The following is a 20,799-nucleotide window of genomic DNA, read 5'->3' as shown; positions in this document are numbered from 1 at the left end:
GTGTTTGGATTATTTTGGCAATTTTTTGCTTTTCTGATTTTATGTTTTATGTAAATGGATGTTTGCCTGTGTATATGTCTGCACCATGTCCGTGCAGTTGTTGGTGTGTTTTTAAAATGTATTTGGGGGGGGGGGGTTCCCTAAATCTCCCTTCTCCACCTCAATCCTGTCAATCCCTTCCAACATCAGGTAGGAGGAAAAAAAGGTTAGTAGGGAGAGGGGGCTTAGTTTTCCTTCGCTACTTCCTGCTGCTCAGAGTTGTCAAGTTCCTTGAGGCAAGTCCAGTCTGTGTTTCAGGCCATCTCCAACTTCTTCTCTTCACTCTGCCTCAGCAGCAGCCAGGAGCAGCACGGGGAAACGCCAGCAGCCTTCTTTTTCAGAGGCCCCAGACTATGTTGGTCTGGCTTTATCCCCACTGACAAAGACCTTGCCCCTGCATGAAGTAGTTCCCAGCTGACAATGATCACAGGCCCTCTCAGGAGGCAACCCTCAGCTGTGGACAAACTGGAGCAGCCCACATATCCCACACCTGGGATTAAAACAAAAGCACATTTACATATAAACCAAACCTTCCACATCATTACTATTCAACAAAGGTGACTACAATTTCAGCAGCTGGACTATGGAGCAACAGCCAGAGCTCAGAACCTCAAAGCCTTAGGAGCATCTCGAAGCCGAGCAACGAACAGCCAACCGATAGGAAGCGAGGCCAAAACCAACAATTGCTTACATGTTCTACTCCCCCTCTCCCTGTAAGGTCGTGTTCAGCACGCACCTGGAATTCCTCTTTATGCAACTGGGTATTCCCATCACCTTAGCCCCACACTCACCCCAAAAGCCTCTACCCACTCCCCAGAGGTTTGACTAGCCTTTGTCGTCGTCGTCCCCCCCCCCCCCCCGCACCAATTAAATGAGCTGCTCTTTTTTTGTTTTTGATTTGATTTGATTTTTGAGACAGGATCTCCTGAACAGCAATACTCAAGAATTATAAGACAATTTAGTAGATGTGGTATCTGCCTGTGATTCCAGAATGTGAAGGCTGAAGGCAGGGGGCTCAAAGTTCAAGGTCACCCTCAGCTGTACAGTATGAGACCAGTGTGGGCTGCATCATACCCTTTCTCAAAAGGTGACATATTTGCAGCTTCAGAGTAGAAGGGCAGAGACCTGGTTGAACAGGTTCAGTCAGAATCGGGGCCCACCATCTCCAGCTACCATCACCCCTGTATTACATTACCTATCTGATGTGCCCAGCCCACATTCAATACCTACAATCATTGTGTGACAAGATATGCCAAAAACCATCAGAACAGAGACAGACGCATTACGAACACACCCCAGCTGGCATGCACACCTTTAATCCCAACAATGAGAGAGGCAGAGGCAATGAATCTCTGTGAGTTCCAGGCCAGCCTGGTCTACGGAGTGAGTCCAGGCTAGCCACAGAGAAACCCTGGCTTGGAAAAGAATAGTAAGAATACACCCCAAATGAACTGCAAAGACCACTGGGTCAAACCGTGTCCTGACTGCAGAGAGCCGCAGCTAGTGTTGAAAAGGAATGTGGGAAGGAGAGCAAGCCCAGAGGGTGGGAAGACAATCACAGTTTCAGAGCAAACTTGCTTTGCATTCTGGCTTTTTCTTACATAAAGCACTCTTGGTCAAAATATTTTTCCTGCCCACTCTTTTAAGATGCCATAAGTGTCCTGAGGTCATCCATGACCCCATATTGCTGTTGTCTCATGCACTTCAACTTAAATGACAAAGGGGTACCCACTGGTAGCTAAGGTAACTGGGGAGGAGGGGTGCAGTCTGCAGAAATGCAAAGGTCCAAGCCCTGCTTAACAAAGGCAGGGAACTCAGTGTGCAGTTTCCCCAACTCCCCCCTTGTGCAGGCATGGAGACTAGGCCAGGCGCAGCCTCCTGGGCCCGCAGTGCCTAGAATCAGGCCTCAGTTCTTTTTATAACTGGCTGTGCCGTACACAATGAGAACTTGGCCTTCAGTGCTGGCCACCAGTAGGTATCTGGTACACACTGGCTGAACGGGAGGCTACTTCATAAAGCCAGAGTAGGCTACTGCCCACGGGCGACCATTTCAACTGCCAGCACCACTTACCTAACTGCTCCTCCTGCCCAGGAAAAGTGGCTGGTTTGATGAAATTGAGGCCAGAAGGAAGAACTGCTTGAACTAGTAGCAGCTGCTTCTCCTGCCGCTCTAATGGCCACCACAATGCTCACCCCTGCCTGGTCTGCCCCTGTGGGGTGGGGAGCTGAGTGGGCTGTCTGCCCTGTGAGGGAGGCCTGTGGCCATCCAGTTTAGCATGGAACAGGTGGGTCTAGATCAAAGAAAGGAATGGAGAACATTGTCTTGGACACACCATACCTCATTTTGGAGACTTGACCTGTACACATTCCAGTGTCTCTGCAATTGGCATGTATCTCCCAAGAGGATGGCATCCTTCACATACCTTAAGTGGCGATGCTGTTTTTTCCTTAGTGGGGCAGCTTACACTCGATAGTGTCTTGGATCCAAGAATCGCGGTAAGCAGCATTCTCCAGCCAGCCTCTATCTGTCCCCTGTAGGCTTCGACCTTTTCCAAGCCTACTTTATTTGGGGTTCTTTAATGCTTACGCCTCCCTTCCAACCCACCCACCCTAGATAGGAGAGAAGTTAATGGGAACAGGAGAAGTAGACCTTTTCGGACTCAGTTCATGAGAGCGAGTCCTCTGGCACAGTCAGCAGGATTTCAGCAGACCAGCAATTTAACCAAAGCTGTTGTTGGAACCTGGAACAGTGGCCAGAACCTGGAGCCCTGAAGCGTTCACTGGAGCAGTTAACTCTAGGAGCGTCTCAAAGATGAGTGATGAACGGCCAAACAATACCAAGACCCAAAACGCCCCAGCCTCCTGTTTTGGCCTCATATATACATCTCAGCGTCTGTACTAAGATGCGTTTCAGCTGGCAAAAAACCAGGCCCCCACAAGAGGTAGTTCATCTTCTAGTGGATAAACATCACCTGTTCTCTCACAAGTCTGCTCCCCATCAACACTTGGGATCAAAACAAAAACGTGGATATCTACTACAGTCCCCTGAATTATAATCCAGTCAATTCGGAGCCCAGGATGAAGAAAAACAGGGTCACCATCCAAGCATTTTCCATGGTCTAGGCAAACAGCAAAATACCTTCCCCAGCCTGTGAACCACAATGGTCTGTGCCAAGAGGCACAGTCCTAAATTGGCCAAGAGAAAGGAAAGTTTGAGTGACACCAGTGTGCCTGCATCATGTGACTGTGTCACCTCATACCCCATCCACCCAGGTCACCATCATAGCTACTCCCTTTGCTACACTTCGTAAGATTCTTCAGCTCCAAAGCCGGGCGTGGTGGGACTTGCCTTTAATCCCAGTACTCGAGAGGCAGAGGCAGGCAGACTGCTGTGAGTTCGAGGACAACCTGGTCTACAAAGCAAGTCCAGGACAGCCAGGGCTGTCTCAGAAAACAAAACAAGAAAACAAAACAAAAACAACAAAACGATTTTTCAGCTCCACTCCCCCATCCTCTCATGTGATTTCTGCACCCCTAAAATTAAGATAATTGTTAGGAGTTGGATAGTGCCTCCTCAAGCTCCTGGGTGGAAATCTTAACCCCAGTAACTCTGGACATGACTGTATTTGCAGATGGCATCTTTGCAGGGCTCCCCTCTACTCCCTGTGCTTGCTGGGTGACCTCCTTCCTATGGTGGCCTCAGCCTTCTGCAGTGATGACCCTAAAGGTCAGTCTGTAGGTCACAACTATGCCCCAAGGTCTAAGATATGCACTGGTGCCCTAAACCATCTTCAAGCAACTCACATGCACATCCCTCGCCCAGGGTCATTTCCTGTCCCCAACTCCACACGTGCGCAGGTCCACTTCCTCGAGCACACATACCTTCCTTGCTTGACTGGTTTTGTGAAGCAGTCTAGTGACACTCAGTGTGCCTCATGTGTCCTGACCCTTGTCCAGGCCCTTTGTGTCTTCACTAGACTGTGGCATTCCTCAAGGCCTGAAACAGACAGGATCTCAGACGCACACATGCCCAGATTCTGTGCACAGAATCCCCACCCACAACTGCTCAGTGCTTTAACAATGCCACACAGAAAGACCATAGCACAGACAAGTTTTTATTACTTGGTACTGCAACATAGAACCCAAGAAATATAAAAAACCATCTCCATAGGTCCTCAAAGAAGCCTCCACCCACAGCCAGCCCCTCCCTCCCTGGGCAGGGCAATATGGGTTGCAGGTGGCCTCCCTCCGCCCAGTGAACAAGTTCCATGTATAAAAATAGATCTGTGGAGGGTCCCCAGCGACCCAGCATCCTGTATCATGCTGGTGACTGTGCAGGGCTGAGGCCTGGGGCCCTTCAGGATTTTAGGACCTCCTCATCAGAGGGGAGGTCTACCCTGGACACCGAAGTCCTGCCAACACAGCCAGGGACCCCTCAGCAAACAGCTGGGGAGAGGGAGGAGTTTGACCTTGACAATGAGATGAAGATGAGGTTCTGATCACCCAAGACAGGGCACTGCTCTCCATGCGCCTTGGATGCTGGGCTAGTTTTCACTGGAGGGAAGATGGAGGAGGAGCCTGTGGGGTTATATCAGTTGCCCGGTTCTGTCAAAGGTGGGAGCAGTCTCCCAGTCTGCCCCAGTCTCCCCGCAGTCACTGAGCTCAGGCAGGTGCCCAGGGAGGAGAGAGCCAGAAATGGGGTAGGCTCTGAGGAGGAAAGAGCTGCTGCTGGCAGGTCAAGGCCAAAGGCACTGCTGGGAATCATTGTGCCCCCCCTCCACTACAGGGTACTCCCCCAAAGATCCGTTGTGGCTTCCAGTACCACCATCCCCCCAGGCTCTCCGTTAGAGATCCTTGCTTGGATTCTGAGCCTGCCAATGACTCCATTTACCCTAAGAGAAACCCTACCCCTCAAGGTCTCATTCAATTAGTCTAAGAAGCCCTTCCGGACACCTGTAAACACATACACGAATCAACAGTCCACCTGCCCATTCTTCCGGTCCCCCAGGGGGTATCCTCTCCTAATCTGATCGCTTCATATTCTACCCCTTTCTCTCCGCTCCCACCTGCTCTATCCCAGCCCATGGCACCCCCTCCTCCCTACCACAGGAAAAAAAAAAAAAAAAAAAAAAAGCAGGTATCCATCAAAGGTGCTGTAGACAAACATGGCCCTGTGGTCCTGTCCACGTCGAGTAGATCCAACCCTGCCCTCCCAGGACAGCCTTGGTTTCAAGATCTCCCAGCTGCCAGGGCCCTTGCAGATGGGTCAGCTCAGCCTCACAGGGAGGGCCTCTAGGGAGAAAGCACCGTGTACCAGAACAGTGCACCCTGAAGGGGCTCACCCAGAGATGATTCACTGGGCTGTCCAAGGAAGAGCGCTGGTGCCATGGGGAAGGGCAAGCTTTCTCCAGGGCCAGACTTCTCCCCGGAGTTTGGTCTGGCACAGCCCTGGCTCTGAATCTGGAGGCTCTGACTTCTCTATCTAGATGGTGGGGTTGGACCAGCCTGTCACACCCACTCCCTCCTTGGTCTCTCTCTCTCTCTCTCTCTCTCTCTCTCTCTCTCTCTCTCTCTCTCTCTCTCTCTCTCTCTTCCTCTTCACCCTCCAGAACGCAGAGCAAGCCCTCCCCTTGTGCTCTTTCGACTCACTTCCAAAACAAATGAGACAGCTGGGCCCAGGGCGAGCACCAAGAGTTTGTTACCTATTAGGAGGCTAGCCCTCATCCTGAGCTGCCAACCCCAAGGCATCTGCCTGGGGAGTGGGGGGGGGGTGAGGGGGTGTCTAGTCCCTGAGCTCAGCACCATAGGCCTGCTAGGGCCTTGGCACCAAGGTTCAGATGACCTAGCCAAGGCGCAAGTAGTAAGGGATACTACCCACTGGTCCAGGTGCCTAGGCAGCTGTGGTCCGTGCCAGAACCAATGGGCCTCTCTCTCTCTCTCTCTCTCTCTCTCTCTCTCCCTCCCCCTCCCTCCCTCTCTCAGGGACCCTTACTGCCTAGCAGGTCAAAAGCTCTCTGGGGAAATGAGATGCCTAGCAATTAGGCCTAACCCCGAGTGACTGTGGAAGACCAAGAAGCCTGAGCCAGGACGGATGATTGAAATTGTCCTCCCCAACCGACTTTGCCCTTGAAACCCTGTCTTCCTATTGTTCTCTCTGGGGTCCTCTCCAGGGATCTGAACCTCTTTTTAGGACCACTTGGTCAGCAAGGTGTTGAGAAGAATTATGAAATGGGGGGACAACGTGGTACCAACCAGCTCAGGGCCCACGAAGAGTAAGAGAGCACTCCTCCCACCCAAGGGAGCGTAGCTTGCAGGTCCTTGGGCAGGGTTGGGCTGCTCACACCTGCACCCCCTGACCCTGTAGCTGCAGCACTCGAGTCTGCAGGGCGCTGATCCCACTCAGGAGGGCTTCTCGATGCTCAGTGGAAGAGATACCCAGACTCCCCAGGTCCCTGCAACGAGGAACAGTTACCCACAACTGACTCAATCCCTCTCCTATGCCTCCCACGGAAGCCAACCCTCTCCTTCCCCTTCTCTGGACAGGGAAAGACCCAGCACCAGGATAGGTAGGGGCCTTCTCGCCTAGATAGGGGCTCCCTTGGGTTCCCTGAATCCTGGCTCCTTAGACTCACTGGGCTGTCATCTCAGCCACGGCCTCCAGGCTCCCATAGCCCGCTGCAGAGAAGTTGTCTTTGTAGCGGCACAGGTCCAGGGCCTCCAGCCAGGCACCCACAGAACCAAAAGAGGGGAAGGTGGAGAAGGCACGGTCCGCCAGGGGTGTGGGTGGCCTGGGGAGCAGAGAAGCCACAGCCAGGGCATAAGACCCAGTCACTCTCTTGAGAAGCAGCTCAAGAAAGGATGGGGGGGGTGGGGGTGGGGGGCTGGAGAGATAGCTTAGCGGTTACAAGCACTGACTGCTCTTCCAGAGGTCATGAGTTCAATTCCCAGCAACCACATGGTGGCTCACAGCCATCCACAATGAGATCTGGTGCCCTCTTCTGGCATGCAGTACATGCAGGCATAATACTGTATACATAATAAATAAATAAATAAATAAATAAATATTAAAAGAAAAGAATACTTTAAAAAAAAAAAAAAAAAAAAAAAAAAAAAGAAGAAAGGATGAGGGGAAAAGGAAGGTGCCCATGCCCAGTGGTGAATGTGCTTCGCATGGGCACACAAAAGGCCCTGAAGATCAGGGTACTCAAGCTGGTGGGGAGCTGAGCCAATTAAAGGGTAAAACGCAGGGCATGAGGTGAGATGTGCCTGAAACAGGTGGGAATGTCAGATCTTTCCAGGCAATGGGCTTGGGAGAGTGTTTATAGACAAGGGTGGTAGTGTGGCTGACTCGTCTGGCTTGGGGGTTGGTGAGGATGTACCTGAGACAGGTGGTCGCAGCACACTTGGAAGGTTCTGGCTCCTGCCCCATCTTGCTCAGGATGCTATGGATCTGGGCGAACCTGGGCCGCTCACCAGGGTCTTTCTGCCAGCAGTCAAGCATCAGTCGGTGCAGTGGGGAGGGACAGTTCCTGGGGGGGGGCAGCCGGAAGCCATCCTCCACAGCCTTGATCACCTGGGCTCCGGAGATGGGGAGCAGACAGGATACTTCGGATTGCCCAACACACACACAAACACACACACACACACACACACACACACACACACACACACACACACACACACCCCGTCCGCCATCACCATCACCGCCATCACCATCACCACCAACCACCACCACCACCATCCCACCATCCAAGGATGACTCTGGGCAGGATGGGAATGAAAGAGATGTCTGAAACTAAGAGATCAGACGTCAGCGGACAGAGGTCAGGGAGCTGGAGCCACAGAGGCCACTTACGTCTTGTCCAGACATGTCCCAGTATGGCCGCTCCCCGAAGGCCATCACTTCCCACATGACAATGCCAAAGCTCCATACATCACTAGCAGAACTGAAGTGGCCAAACTGAAGTGTCTCAGGAGCTGCCCAGAGTGCCGGGCTCCTGCCACTCTACAGATAGGGCAGGGCGGGGCAGGGCAGGAGAGCATTGAGTCACCAGTACCCACAGCCAGTCCCACATGCCTTACCCCTACCCCTTCACTTCTGAGGAGTATGCCCAGTTGACGGTGGGGTTTGGGGGAGGGGCCTGGTAGGGAATGACCCCCAGCAGCAGGGAAGGAGTCCGAGCAGTGATGTGGAGACCATGGGTCTGCTGGGAGTAGCCCTCAGAAGCAGTGGCAGGTGGGCCCAGAGAAGGGAGCTGCTCACCATGGTGGTGTAGACAGCTTCGGCTCGGTCCCGGGGACCCCGCCCAAAGCCAGAGATCTTACAGATGAGGCCACTGCTGATGAGCACTCGGCGGGCTGCCAGGCCCCGGTGAACATAGCCCATCTCTGAGAGATACTTCATGGCCGACGCCAGCCCAGGCAGCAGACCCATCAGCTGCGCGGCCATCAGCTCCCCTTCGTGATGCTGTGGACCGGGTGAGGGACCGAAGCCAAGGCTGTACACTCGGATCACCCAGAAGTCCCCAAAAGTCCCTCTGGGATCAGTGGACCACAAGCATCAGGTTGGCCTGTCCAGTGGGAGCAATGGTAACCCCAGGCCCCAAGAGAAAAGGGAAGGACCAAGAAAAATACGCCATTGGTGCTCTCCCACCCAGGGCTCCAACCACTCACCCTGAGGAAGTCATCAAGGGCCCCCAGGTTCATGTATTCAGTGACAATCATCAAGGGATTTCCTGTGTCCAGGATGCAGACACACTAAGTTGCAGGCTTTATGTATGTTCACACTCCCCAACCCCAACCACCAGCTTTACCTCAGCCAAGACAGCTAGAAGCAAAGTCAAGTTTTCTAATCTTGCCATGCACCTAGCCCCACCCACCACCCACTCCAGTGCTGAGATACAAAAAAGTCCACCATAGTGGGACCGAGGCCAAAGTCAGAGCTAAGGATAAGGAGTCAGCTAAGAAAGACCACTCAAGGGGAAAGTGACCCATTTCCCAAAGGTCACTGCAAATTGGAAAAGGTCATTCAGGGTCAGCATGGCCACTCCAAGAGAGGGGCCACCCTGAGTCACTAAAGTGAAGGCCAAGTAAGGTTGTGCCTGGGCTCACCTCCACAGCCCAGAGGGGCAGCCCACCCAGTACCCCCGGCTAAGTACAGGGACAACGTGCAGTGCCAAGGCCTACCTCGGGTGACAACGCCTTCCAGACGCACAATGTGGCTGTGGTCAAACTGGCCCAGGGTGAGGGCCTCAGCCAGGAAGCTGAGCCTCTGTGAGTCAGAGCAACCGTCCCTCAGAGTGTGTACGGCCACGGGCAGCCCCTGGCGACCAGGCAGCTGCAGACAGCCACAGCACAGGTCCCCAAATCGCCCTGTGAAGAAACAGCACCTCAGCCTCCTGCCAGCAAATGGGATAGGCTGAACCAAGGATAAGGTGACTCTGGGTCATGGAGTCATTTCTAGCTTGCTGTGGGAAGCTCCTGGGTTCAAATCCCAGCACCATGAGTACCAGCATTGCAACCTTGGACTTCATTTCTTCCTTTCCTCTTGGCTTTAGTGTCCTTCTTGCAACAGAGATAGTAACTGTGCATGCGCCTGCCCATCAAAGGTCCTTAAACGCAGCACAGCGTGCGGGGTAGGGGTGCTTGAGGGCAGGGGAGGTTGGGGGGGCGGGGCGGCTGATGACATCTATTCTGCCCTACAGCTCCTTCCCGGCTTCTTCTGAGGGTTTCTGGACGAGGCCTGTTTCTTGGTGCACAAGTTATGAACCATCAGAAGCAGGTTGATGCTTAGCCAGCAATGTCCTGCCCTGAGCCTGGGGAGTTCTCACCTCAACCTTTCAGGCGAGAGACTGAGAGCAGAAGAGGATGAGTCTCTGGGTCACTCAGCTAATCCATGGTCAGATCTAAGGTGAGTCTGGACCACAGTTTCCTTTAAAGACCTCTCCTCGCTGTCCCAGAAAAGCCTTGGACTAACTAAGAGACTATGCAGAAAGTCCCACAGTGACCTAGGGAACAGAGAGAGGGCAGAGCCACAGACAGACACCTCTGGTGGGTGAGGAACATCCTGGAGGGGGGGGGTACCCTCAGTGCAGAGGCCGGGCTTCTGGCCATGGGGTGGGGACTTGTTTGGGAGGAAGTTGGCTGAAAGGATGTTGGGGGTGGGGTGGGGCGAATAGCCGAGATGTCAGGCTTTCCCCCAGTGGGTGTTGCCTGGTGGGTGGGGTTTATCCAGTGGGCGGAACTCCCTGATGAATGGAGGCTTCTAGGGTCCAGAGCTTGCCTGCTCCCAAGCTCTTCTCCAGGGTGACGCTTTTGGCATCCAGCTCCTTGGCGAACAGATGCACAGCCTGCAGCGGGTCCCCGCAGCTTTGGGGGTCCAGAAAGGTGCGGCGTGTCGGGACTTTGACTGACAACACAGGGAGAGAAAGAAAGCCTGAGGAAAGGGGTCTCATTGCTGGAGTAACAGGAGGTAACATCTGGGAAGGGGCCAAAAAACGGAGGTCTGTGTGGCACGGACAACTCACAGTGGAAATACAGTTCCTCTTCGTCGTGGGCGTCCCCACTTCCTTTGCCATTGCAGGGCCTGTGGGGACGCAGAGGCATCCTTTCACCAGGCGACCCCCCAGCCCTTCCCACTTCACCAGCGCCCAGGGCAGCACCTCTTGGTCCCTTCAGAAAGAAAAGCTCTGTGCCCCTTCTGGGGAGGGGCTTTCTCATCCTGCTGGCTGGGAGGCTTCTTTTCGTTTTTAATTTTAATTTCTTTTTAGATTTATTCATTTATTTCTTTAGTGTGTGTATGTGTTGCTGAGAGGACAAGTTACACAAGTTGGTTGTTTCCTTCCACCTTGTGGGTTCTTGCCTCCTGCCATTATCCATTAAGCCACTGTTTTGTTTGGTTGGCTGCTTTGGTTTTTCAAGGCAGGGTTTCCCTGTGTAGTTTCAGCTGTTCTAGAACTCACTTTGTAGACCAGGCTGGCCTACGGAGATCCACCTGCTTCTGCCTCCCAAGTGCTGACATTAAAGGTGTGTGCCACCATGCCTGGCTCACTAAGCCATTTTATAACACACACACACCCTTTTCTTTCTTTCTTTTTTTAACATAATGAACTTTAAACAACTATCCACCCATCTCTGTGTGTGTGTGTGTGTGTGAATGTGTGTTTGTGCACGTGCTATAATTTGGCACTCCTATGCAGGTCAGGGGACAACTTGTGGAAACTGTTTGTCTCCTTCCACCGTGTGAGTCCCAGAGACTCAGCTCGGGGTCACCAAACTTGAAGGCAAGTGCTTTTGCCCACTGAGTCACCTCCACTGAAAGTTCTCTTTTCTTCCTTCCTCTCTGCCCTCCTCTCCTCCCCTTCTTTCTTCACTCTTTGCTGCCTCAGTTGCTTCTCTGTGGTTTGCAGTCTGGCTACCTCCTCCCCTCAGCACATGACAACCCTATACCCAGATCTCTAGCCCTTCAAGCCATTTCTGGTGGTTTTTCTGCTTTGGGACAAGCCCCAAAGCTGTGCAAGTCTACACTTGGTGGCACAGAGCCCCATGCTGCCCTCTCAGGAATCACAGGCTGGTCCTTCCGAGCCAGAGGCAAAGCCCACAGCAGTCTGGATCTGGCGCCCTGGAGCAGGGCTTCCCTGGCCTCAAGAAGGTTCTGGCTTTTGCACTGGGAGCAAAAGGAAGCCCCTGGGGACCCTGAGTGAGCGAGCAGGTGATGCCCTCATTCAATTTACATTTTATATGGTTTTCTTTCAGCTTGAACTTGAGAAAGAAGATTCAAAAGGAAGCCACTCTATAGTCCCCTCAGGAGATGGCAGTAGGTGGCCAATCCTGGACAGAGGCGAGAGAACTGTGGTGGGACAAGAAGAGGACAGGACCACAGGGCTTGGAGATTGCAGGTCGCCAGAAGAGTGAGGAGTTGCCCAGAGAGCCACTGCCAAGCAGAGCAGGGGAAAGTTCAGGCCCAGATATCCGAGCTCCTGGGGTGGTGGGAGCTGCAGGGGAATCTAGGGGTGGGGTGGGGATCTGATGGATGTTTCTGGAGCTTGGAAGGTGCATCCGCTCTGAAAATACAAGCACGGGGGCTATGAACTTTGCCCAGGGAGATTAAGGAGCCTGAAAGGGAGGGTCTGGGAAAAATTAGGCTGGATTGCGGGGAAGAAATCTGCAGGAGGGGAATAGAAGGACCAAGAGCTGAGCTGTCACAAGCACCAAGGAAAGAGAAAGCAGGGATGGTGTCAGGCCCGTGTGAAGACAGGAAGAAGGGTTGGGAAACACTTTGCAAAAGAGGTGTATCCTGGATGACAGTGACACCAAAGGACTCTGACGCTCGCCCCTTTGCAATCCGACTGCTCTGGCATCCAAGCATCCCCACACAGTGGCTGTGGGACTGAGTGGCTCATTTTTTGTTTTTGTTTTTGTTTTTGTTTTTTGTCAATGTAATAAAATCATAATAAAGACATCCCTGCCTAACAGCACCATGCCAGTGAAGAGCTTACTGATATAGTGTGGAAGGGGGTTGTTTGTTCATTTCTTGTTTTGTTGTTTTGTGACAGGACCTCACCGTGTATTCCTGGCTGTCTTGAAAGTCCATCTGTAGATCAGGCTGACCTCAAAGGTGTATGACACCACTTCTATCTTATAGTATGGATTTGAACTGTTCCCCAAAGCTTGAGTGCTAAATGATTTGGTCTACAGCCTAGGGTGATAAAAGGAGGTGATGAGGGGGCTGGAGAGATGTCTTAGTGGTTAAAAGCACTGAGTATTCTTCCAAAGGACCTGAGTTCAAGTCCCAGCACCCTCATGGCAGCTCACAACTGCCTGTAACTCCAGGATCTGACATCCTCCCAGAGATATACATGCAGGCAAACACCAATGCACATAGAATAAAAATAAATAAAATTATTTTTAAAAATTAAAAACAAAAAAGAACAACAACAAAAGAAGAAGAAGAAGAAGGAAAAGGAAAAGAAGGGGAAGAAGAAGAAGAAGAAGAAGAAGAAGAAGAAGAAGAAGAAGAAGAAGAAGAAGAAGAAGAAGGTGATGAAAGTTTTGGGAGCTGTTGTCTTGGAGAAAGGTTATAGCTTGCCCTAGAGAGGGCATGCCCTTCAGGAGAATATTGTGACCCCAGTCCCTTCCTGATTTGTTGTTTCCTGGCTGCCAATGAAGTGAGCAGCTGCCTCTGCTTCAAGCTCCTGCCATGATGACTTGCCACCCACAGGACCAAGGCCAAATGACCACAGACCAAACGTTTGAAATTGTGGGCCCCCCAAAAAACTTTTTTTTCTTTCTTTCTTTCTTTCTTTTTGGTTTTTCGAGACAGGGTCTCTCTGTGTAGCCTTGGCTGTCCTGGACTCACTTTGTAGACCAGGCTGGCCTCGAACTCACAGAGATCCACCTGCCTCTGCCTCCTGAGTACTGGGATTAAAGGCGTGCGCCACCATGCCCAGCACTTTTCTTTCTTATAAGTTGACTATCTTGTACATTTTGTTACAGCAGTAGATGGCTAACACATTGACTAAACGTCACTGTGTGGTAGTTTAGGTAAGAATGGCCCCCATAGTCTCATATATTTGAATGCTTTATTCCCCAGTTGGTGGAACTGTTTGGGAAGGATCAAGGAGGTGTGGGAGTAGGTGTGACCTCATTGGAGGAGGTGTGTCACTGAGGTTGGGCTTTGAGGTTTCAGTACCCCGTGCCATTCCCAGTTAGCTCTCTCCATCTCTGCCTTGTGCTTGTGGGTCAGATGTAAGCTGTCAGCTACTGCTCATGGACTCTCTCTTCTAAGTTGCCTTGGTCATGGTCTTAGCACAGCAGTAGAAAAGTAACTAAGACACAGTGCTCTTATCGGGGGGGGGGGGGGGGTTATAAGTAGTAATGTGTTACTGAGGTGGTAAGAGGAGGTAGGGATCCATTTGAGGTAGAAGGGACTAATCCTGTCTAAGAGGAAGGCTCCTTCTCTAGGGCAAAGAAATGAAAAACCATGTAAGGCAGACAGGTTTCCAGCCTCGATAGTGAGATATCAAGGGGCCATGGATGATGCTGGAGGTTAGGGCAGCAGATGCAGCTGAGAGAGTAAGTGGCAAGGTCATGGCCTTGGCAGGCCCAGAGTAGAAGAACTGTGTTATCCACCTGATGGTAGGACATTCCAAAGGGAATGGCCAGGGGGCTACGAGAGACAGAAGAGAGGGGCCTTAGGAATAAAACCTGGAGAGACCGAGAGGCAAGGCAGGCCACCCAGTGGCTGCTGCAGTCACCGAGAGTGATGACTGATGGGATTCCTACACATGGCAGGGAACAGCCAGGCAAGATGAGTAGAGATGAGGGAAGGCTGAGAGCGACAGGGCAACCAGAATTAAAAGTGAACTGTGAAACAAAGTCTATATGAAATGTTATAATGAGGGCTGGGAGATGGCTTGGTCCTCTTTCCAGAGAACTAGAGGGTTTAGTTCCTAGTGCCCACATTAGGTGGCCATCTGTAACTATAGCTCCAGAGGATCTGATGCCTTCATACACGCTCTCTCTCTCTCTCTCTCTCTCTCTCTCTCTCTCTCTCTCTCTCTCTATATATATATATATATATATATATATATATATATATGTGTGTGTGTGTGTGTGTGTGTGTGTGTGTGTGTGTGTGTGTGTGTGTGTATAGAGACAGAGATATATGCTGAAAGGGCTCAAGAGATGGCTCAGCAATTAAGAGCCCTGGCTGCTCTTCCAGAGTTCAATTGGTAGCTCACAACCATCTATAAAGGGAGCCAGGTGTGGTGGCGCACATCTTTAATCCTAGCACTCAGGAGGCAGAGGCAGATGGATCACTGTGAGTTCGAGGCCAGCCTAGTCTACGAAGCAAGTCAAGGCTACACAGAGAAACCCTGTCTCAAAAAACAAAACAAAACAAACAACCATCTATAAAGCGATCTTATGTCTTCTTTTAGCATGCAGGTATACATGCAGACAGAGCACTCATACATTTAAAAAATAACAATTTAATTAATTAATTGAAAACACACATAAATAAAAATAAACCTTTAAAAAGAAATTCTTGTAATTAAATCCATTACTTAGTATGGTCACTTCCCTCCTGGTTCTCCCCCACCAAAGGGCAGTTTGACTTGAAGTCTGTAGGTGGCCCGTAGCTGCCCCTGGCCTACTCCAGGACACCTGTCTCTCTCTGCCCCTGCCTCCACAGCCCAGATGGTTAAAGCCAGGATGAGATGCTTCCAGCAGCTGCCCTTTGTTGCTTTTCCAACAGGCCCAGAACATGATCCTAAAGCTAAGCTCCATAAGGAAGGTACTCCCTGCTCTTGTCCTTCCTCTCCTCCTCTTCTTCCTCCCCCAAACCCTTTTTGAGACAAGGTCTCTCTCTATTGAGCTATAGCTATCTTAGAACTCTCTAAATAGATCCAGGCAGGCCTTGAACTCACAGAGATGCACCTGCCTCTGCCTCCTGAGTACTGGGATTTCAGGCGTGCACCACTATGCCCAGCTTGTCCTGTCTTCTTGGTCCACCTTGCCCGGACACAGACAGCTTCTAGAGCTGCAAGGCAGTCACCTCTCCTTCATCACTCCCAGTGCTTTGGTCAAAGCCATGCAAATAGCCAGTATCAAAGAAACACTCACTGTCCCTCTGGCCCACAGGTGGCTCTCCAGCCAGCCGGCTTTTCCTCTACAATCAACTCCAACCCACTAGCTCTACCTAGCATAGCCCCCCCCCGGGGGGGTGAGGGGGGAGTGAAGTGGGGGGGGCAGGTGCTCTGGGCATAGCAGTATGGCCCTGGGCAGAGTGGGGAACACACACCGCAGGAGCCTCTGATTCATGCAAAGGAAATGGAATCTTCTTTCAACTAGACTCAGCCACACTCCCTTTCTTCCACTCTCCCCTCCCCTCCTTCCCCCCTACCCTTTCTCTGCCTGCAAGCTTTTTCGGAGCAGGAGGAGGGACGTGGCTCAGACTGATAAGTTTCCCTCCCTCCCACCCACTTACTGACTTCTTCTCTTTCCTTGTGTTCAAGGGGCTCCAGATCCCTTAGGGGCCAGAGTTGGGGGCCTCGGGAGAATCCTAATCACACCGGAGCAGCTGGAGCTTGATTCCACCCTCAGCGATGCCTTCTGACATTTAATGAGTTAAGGAGCTAAATCCCCTTCATCCCAGTACGGCTGAGCTAGCTGCAGTGCCTGCAGCTGCTGCGTGAGCAGCGTGTGGGGGAGGGGCCCTGCTGGCCACACCACTGTCTTTATGAAGGGAAGGGAAGTAAGATCAGGGTCTTGTGTGGCCCAGGCTGGCCTCAAATTCTATACATAGCTGAAGTAGGGCTTGAACCCCTCACACACACACTCACACACACACACACACCACCACCACCACCACCACCACCACCACCACATCCACCACCCAAGTGCTAGGCTGGTGTTTGTTCCCTGATGGCTTGAGTCTGTAATTGTGTGTGTGTGTGTGTGTGTGTGTGTGTGTGTGTGTGTGTGTGTGTGTGTGAGAGAGAGAGAGAGAGAGAGAGAGAGAGAGAGAGAGAGAGAGAGATACTCATATTTTATACACGTGGGGACAGAACCCTCCAGAAGTCACCAGGATGAAACCAGCTACCTACCTCCTCCAGATGGCCAGCACACTCATCACAGAGCCCAGGACCAGGAGAGCTGAGATGGTCACCACGGTGACAACCACTGCTGGGCTCTGGTCCCTGGATCCCGAGGCGACTAGAGGAAAAAAAACAAAAAAACAAAAAACAAAAAAGGGCTGAGACAGGCAAAGGACTAGGTTCCTGGGCGAGCACCAAGGCAAGAGATTTTTGTCCCAGCCACTTGGAGGCTCCCTCATCCCCTTGACACACAGTAGCCCCAACACCCAGAGTGTGATAATTGGAGTCCCAAACAGCTATGCTTGCAAGCAGGGCCCTCTCTCCTGCAGCCCAGGTCTGAGAGGAGGGACGAGTCTGGGCAGCTGGGGCTGGCCTCCCCCTTATGCCTTTCGAGAGGGCAGGACACTTGCAGAAGCTCTGTGGGGTCACAGCCTCTTTCCAAGTTCCTTTCCCAGCACAGAGTCACCACCAACACCAATGTCTAAGACAGGCTGCTTCGTGCCTGACTAGACTACACTGTCTCACTACGACAATCCTGTAAAGTGTACTGTCTTCAGTTCAGGTGGAGGAGATAGGTTGAGGAAAAGTTACTTAATTTATCTAAAATCACATTGCTCTTAACTGGTAAACGCAGGATTTGTGGGGGGGGGAGGGGTGTTTTGTTTTTGAAATGGAGTACCACATAGCCTCAGCTGGCCTCCACTCAGGTAGCCAAGGATGACTTTGAACTCCTGACCCTCTCTCTGCTTTCACCTCCCAAGTGCTGAGATTACAGTCATGTGTCACCACACCCAGATGAGCCCAAGATTGGAACCTGTCCCCCAAACCCTCTGCCTAATGCCAAAGCAGCTTTGAAACTGAACAGATACCCACAGGACCCCAATCTGCCTAAAGAAGTGCACAGGCCCAGACTGAGAGACAAAGCTAAATGTTTATAAACAATTTGTAGGGATTGGGGATTTAGCTCAGTGGTAGAGTGCTCGCCTAGCAAGCGCAAGGCCTTGGGTTCGGTCCTTAGCCCTGGGGGTGGGGTGGGGGGGTGGGGGGGGAGGGGGAGGAGACAAAATAACAATATTTAACTATAGGGGGAAAAACAACCAGAAACAATGGAGTGGAGCCAAGCACAGGCCAGTGCTTCCTGAGGTCAGGAAGGGGGTATGGGTGCCTGGACTTGTGCACCCCAAGCCCATATGCACAAATGAGGCCTGGGGAATGGAATGGCAAGCAGCCCACAGGATTGAAGGACACACTGTACAGAGGCAGAGGATAACAGACAGGAAGCTGAGTCCGGGAATGGAGAGAGCTTGGAAAGGCACAGCTGGAGAGCCCCAGATGCAGGATAAGGAGGAGGAATTATGCTGGGGCTCCTTAGGAGTGGTAGACAGGTCCCTTGCCTGGCTGGAAAGGAAAGACCAGAGGCTACCTGTGGGCTTGGGAGTGAAGATGGAAAGGAGGTGTGTGAGACAGGGGAGTTCAGAATAACTATTAGGAAGGGGAGGCACAGGACACTAACTGGCTGCCTGTGGCAGCTTTGGGGAGGAGGAGGAGGAGGAGGATGGCTCAAGCCTGAGGACAACGGGTAATGTGGCCAGTCACCGGGGCATGTGTGGTGACGTAGACTTTGGCTCCGATGCATCCTCCACGCAAATGCCTTCCCTACTCACTTCCACTTGTTCAAATATCCCCCAGCCTCAAGACACCGCGCCAGGAAATCTCCTTTTCCCAGGTTCTGCCCCAGGCCAAACACAGCCGGGCATCCCAGCAAGGTGTGCAGGAACAGGGGCTCCTTCCAGGAACAGGATCTCCCCGCCACGTTTCCTCTTCACCTCCCTTTGGGCTCCCAGCGTTTCCTATCTTGGATAGCAGGTTGGGGGAGAATCCTTATCTTGACAGCTGGTGCCAGAATGGCTCTTGGGGAGAGCCGCCTTTCTTGGGGAAAATACTTCCATGAACTGCACAGGGTAGATAGAGGTGAGATCCTGAGGGTTGCGCCCTGCAGCAGGCTGAGCAACAAAGAGGGAGCCACGCTGCTGGCACTCACACTGAGAGGGAATGGGGGAACGGTGGGATAGTACCAGGAAGCCGGAATTCTAAAGTTCAGCTTTTCTTTTGTTGTTGCTTTATTGAGCTGCGATTTACACACACACACACACACTCACACACAACTCACTCCTCTCTCCCTTCCTTTTCTCCCTCCCCCTTCCTTTCTTGTTTCCTAAGATTTGTTTATTATATATACAGTGTTATTTATTTATTACATATACAGTGTTCTGTCTTCATGTTCACCTGCAGGCCAGAAGAGGGCATTAGATCACATTACAGATGGTTGTGAGCCACCATGTGGTTGCTGGGAATTGAACTCAGGACCTCTGGAAGAGCAGTCCGTTCTCTTAACCGCTGAGCCATCTCTCCAGCCCCTCTTTCTTGTTTCTTGAGCCAGGATTTCACACAGCCCCGGCTGGCCTCAAACTCTTGGTTTCTCTTCCCTTCCCTCCCAAGTGCTGGGATTATAGGCCTGCAGCTCAGCTATTCATCTGGATCTTGGCGGTTAACACAGGATGTTTCACCAAAGATGGAGCCTCCAAAGAGGGGAGCAGCTGCTGACAGGTGTTACCGCTGTCTCCAAGGCCCATGCAGGGACAGCTCTCAGTGCTTCAGGGATGCTGCCAGGGAGTTTCTGTAGGTGAATCTCACTTTCTTTGAGAATTGGCTCTGTTTGTTTGTTTGTTTTTTGGGCTTTTTTGTTGTTGTTTGTTGTTGTTGTTGTTATTGTTTCTTCTTCTTTTGGTTTTTTTAAGACAAGGTCTCTCTGTGTAACCTTAGCTGTCCTAGAACTGGCTCTATAGACCAGGCTGGCCTCAAACCCAGAGATCCACCTGCCTCTGCCTCCCAAGTGCTGGGCTTAAAGGCGTGAGTGAGGCAGCTCTTCTGTGGCTCCCTTCCCAATAATACACTTAATCCCTGCCCTTTTTCTACTTGCTGCCAGCATCCAGCAGCCGCCTGGCCCTGCCCCACCCCGCCCCGCCCCGCCTCACCAAGCACTCCACCTACCTTCCCCTAGGGTCTGCACTTCGATGCTTGGGCTGAAGCTCTGAGCCTCCCATGAGGGCCCTGGAGAGGCTGCCCGGATCTGAAAAACGTATCTTGTAGCAGGCTTCAAGTTGGTGACAGTGACAGCCGGTGCCCCTGTCTTCACTGTGGAGTAAGTCTGCTCGCTCTGGCCCTGGAGAGGATGGAGCAGTGAGGCCCAAGACCCAGGAAGGAGACCACCTTTAAGTTGGGTGAGGGAACCTGACCCAGATCACCTTGAGAGACAGCAGAGCTTTCCTGCATAGGATCCCTAGTGCCTCTCTCCTCAAGACTCATCCCATAATAGGCCAGAGGAGAGCAAGGATTATGTTATCAGCTTTGCTGTTTTGTTTCACAGATGAGCCTGGGCTCCAGGGGGTAAAGACTTGCTTAGCTGGAGACAGGGGAAAATGCTGACCATGGCTGGTGAGGGCCTCCTTGCTGCCCGCCACTTGGCTGGGTCCCATGCAGCTGTTATGCAGTCCCCCCCTCCACCCACCCCTCACCCCCAGTCACCATTTCCCTCTCTTTGTTAAGGAAGGGGCCAGGCTGGCACTTTTAGATCCTTCGGGTCTGTCTTTTGCTGTACCCCAGTATACCCAACACCCCAAAATCCTCTCATCATTTGTTCCTGCCCACATCTTATTAGAGTTCCTGCCACACCCACAGAATGAAAGTTGATTGCCTGCCTGTAGTCTGGGTCCTCATTTTCTTTTGACAATGACATTAATGGCCACAGGGCAGACGGTAACCATAAGAACTCACCAGACCAAAAAAAAAAAAAGAACTCACCAGACTCTCCCTTAAACCTCCAAACAGTTAAACAAGCTTTGGTGTAATGGTTAATTTATGTCCATCTGTGTGTGTGTGTGTGTGTATGCCTTTGTATGAGTGTGCACGTGTGTGTGTTTGCCTGTCTCTGTGTGTGTCTGCCTGTTGTGCGTGTGTATGTATATGCGTGCCTCTCTGTGTGTGTCTGTCTCCGTATGTGTATGTGTGCCTGTGTGCCTCTGTGTGTGTGACTGCCTCTGTGTGTGTGACTGCCTCTGTGTGTGTGACAGCCTCTGGGTTTGTGTCTGCCTCTGTATGTGTG

At 51.9% G+C, this 20,799-nt stretch overlaps 1 protein-coding gene across 1 annotated transcript in view; it reads right to left on the bottom strand.

Moving 5' to 3' along the window:
* Positions 1 to 6,177: 6,177 nt before the first annotated feature.
* Epha10 (EPH receptor A10) overlaps positions 6,178 to 20,799 on the bottom strand; it is a 36,371-nt gene continuing 21,749 nt past the window's right edge. Inside the window, exons 7-17 of the mRNA XM_051171393.1 lie at positions 19,689 to 19,860; positions 16,647 to 16,755; positions 10,566 to 10,624; positions 10,322 to 10,447; positions 9,226 to 9,411; positions 8,713 to 8,774; positions 8,303 to 8,506; positions 7,895 to 8,044; positions 7,419 to 7,612; positions 6,672 to 6,827; positions 6,178 to 6,491 (exon numbers count right to left, since the gene is read on the bottom strand). Coding sequence (XP_051027350.1) covers positions 6,377 to 6,491; positions 6,672 to 6,827; positions 7,419 to 7,612; positions 7,895 to 8,044; positions 8,303 to 8,506; positions 8,713 to 8,774; positions 9,226 to 9,411; positions 10,322 to 10,447; positions 10,566 to 10,624; positions 16,647 to 16,755; positions 19,689 to 19,860 — 1,533 coding nt within the window. The 3' untranslated portion in view covers positions 6,178 to 6,376. The remainder of the gene's footprint in view (positions 6,492 to 6,671; positions 6,828 to 7,418; positions 7,613 to 7,894; positions 8,045 to 8,302; positions 8,507 to 8,712; positions 8,775 to 9,225; positions 9,412 to 10,321; positions 10,448 to 10,565; positions 10,625 to 16,646; positions 16,756 to 19,688; positions 19,861 to 20,799) is intronic.

This window comes from Acomys russatus, chromosome 29 (assembly GCF_903995435.1).
Source record: "Acomys russatus chromosome 29, mAcoRus1.1, whole genome shotgun sequence".
Classification (NCBI taxonomy): Eukaryota; Metazoa; Chordata; class Mammalia; order Rodentia; family Muridae; genus Acomys; species Acomys russatus.
This window is presented reverse-complemented; position numbering and strand designations above follow the sequence as displayed.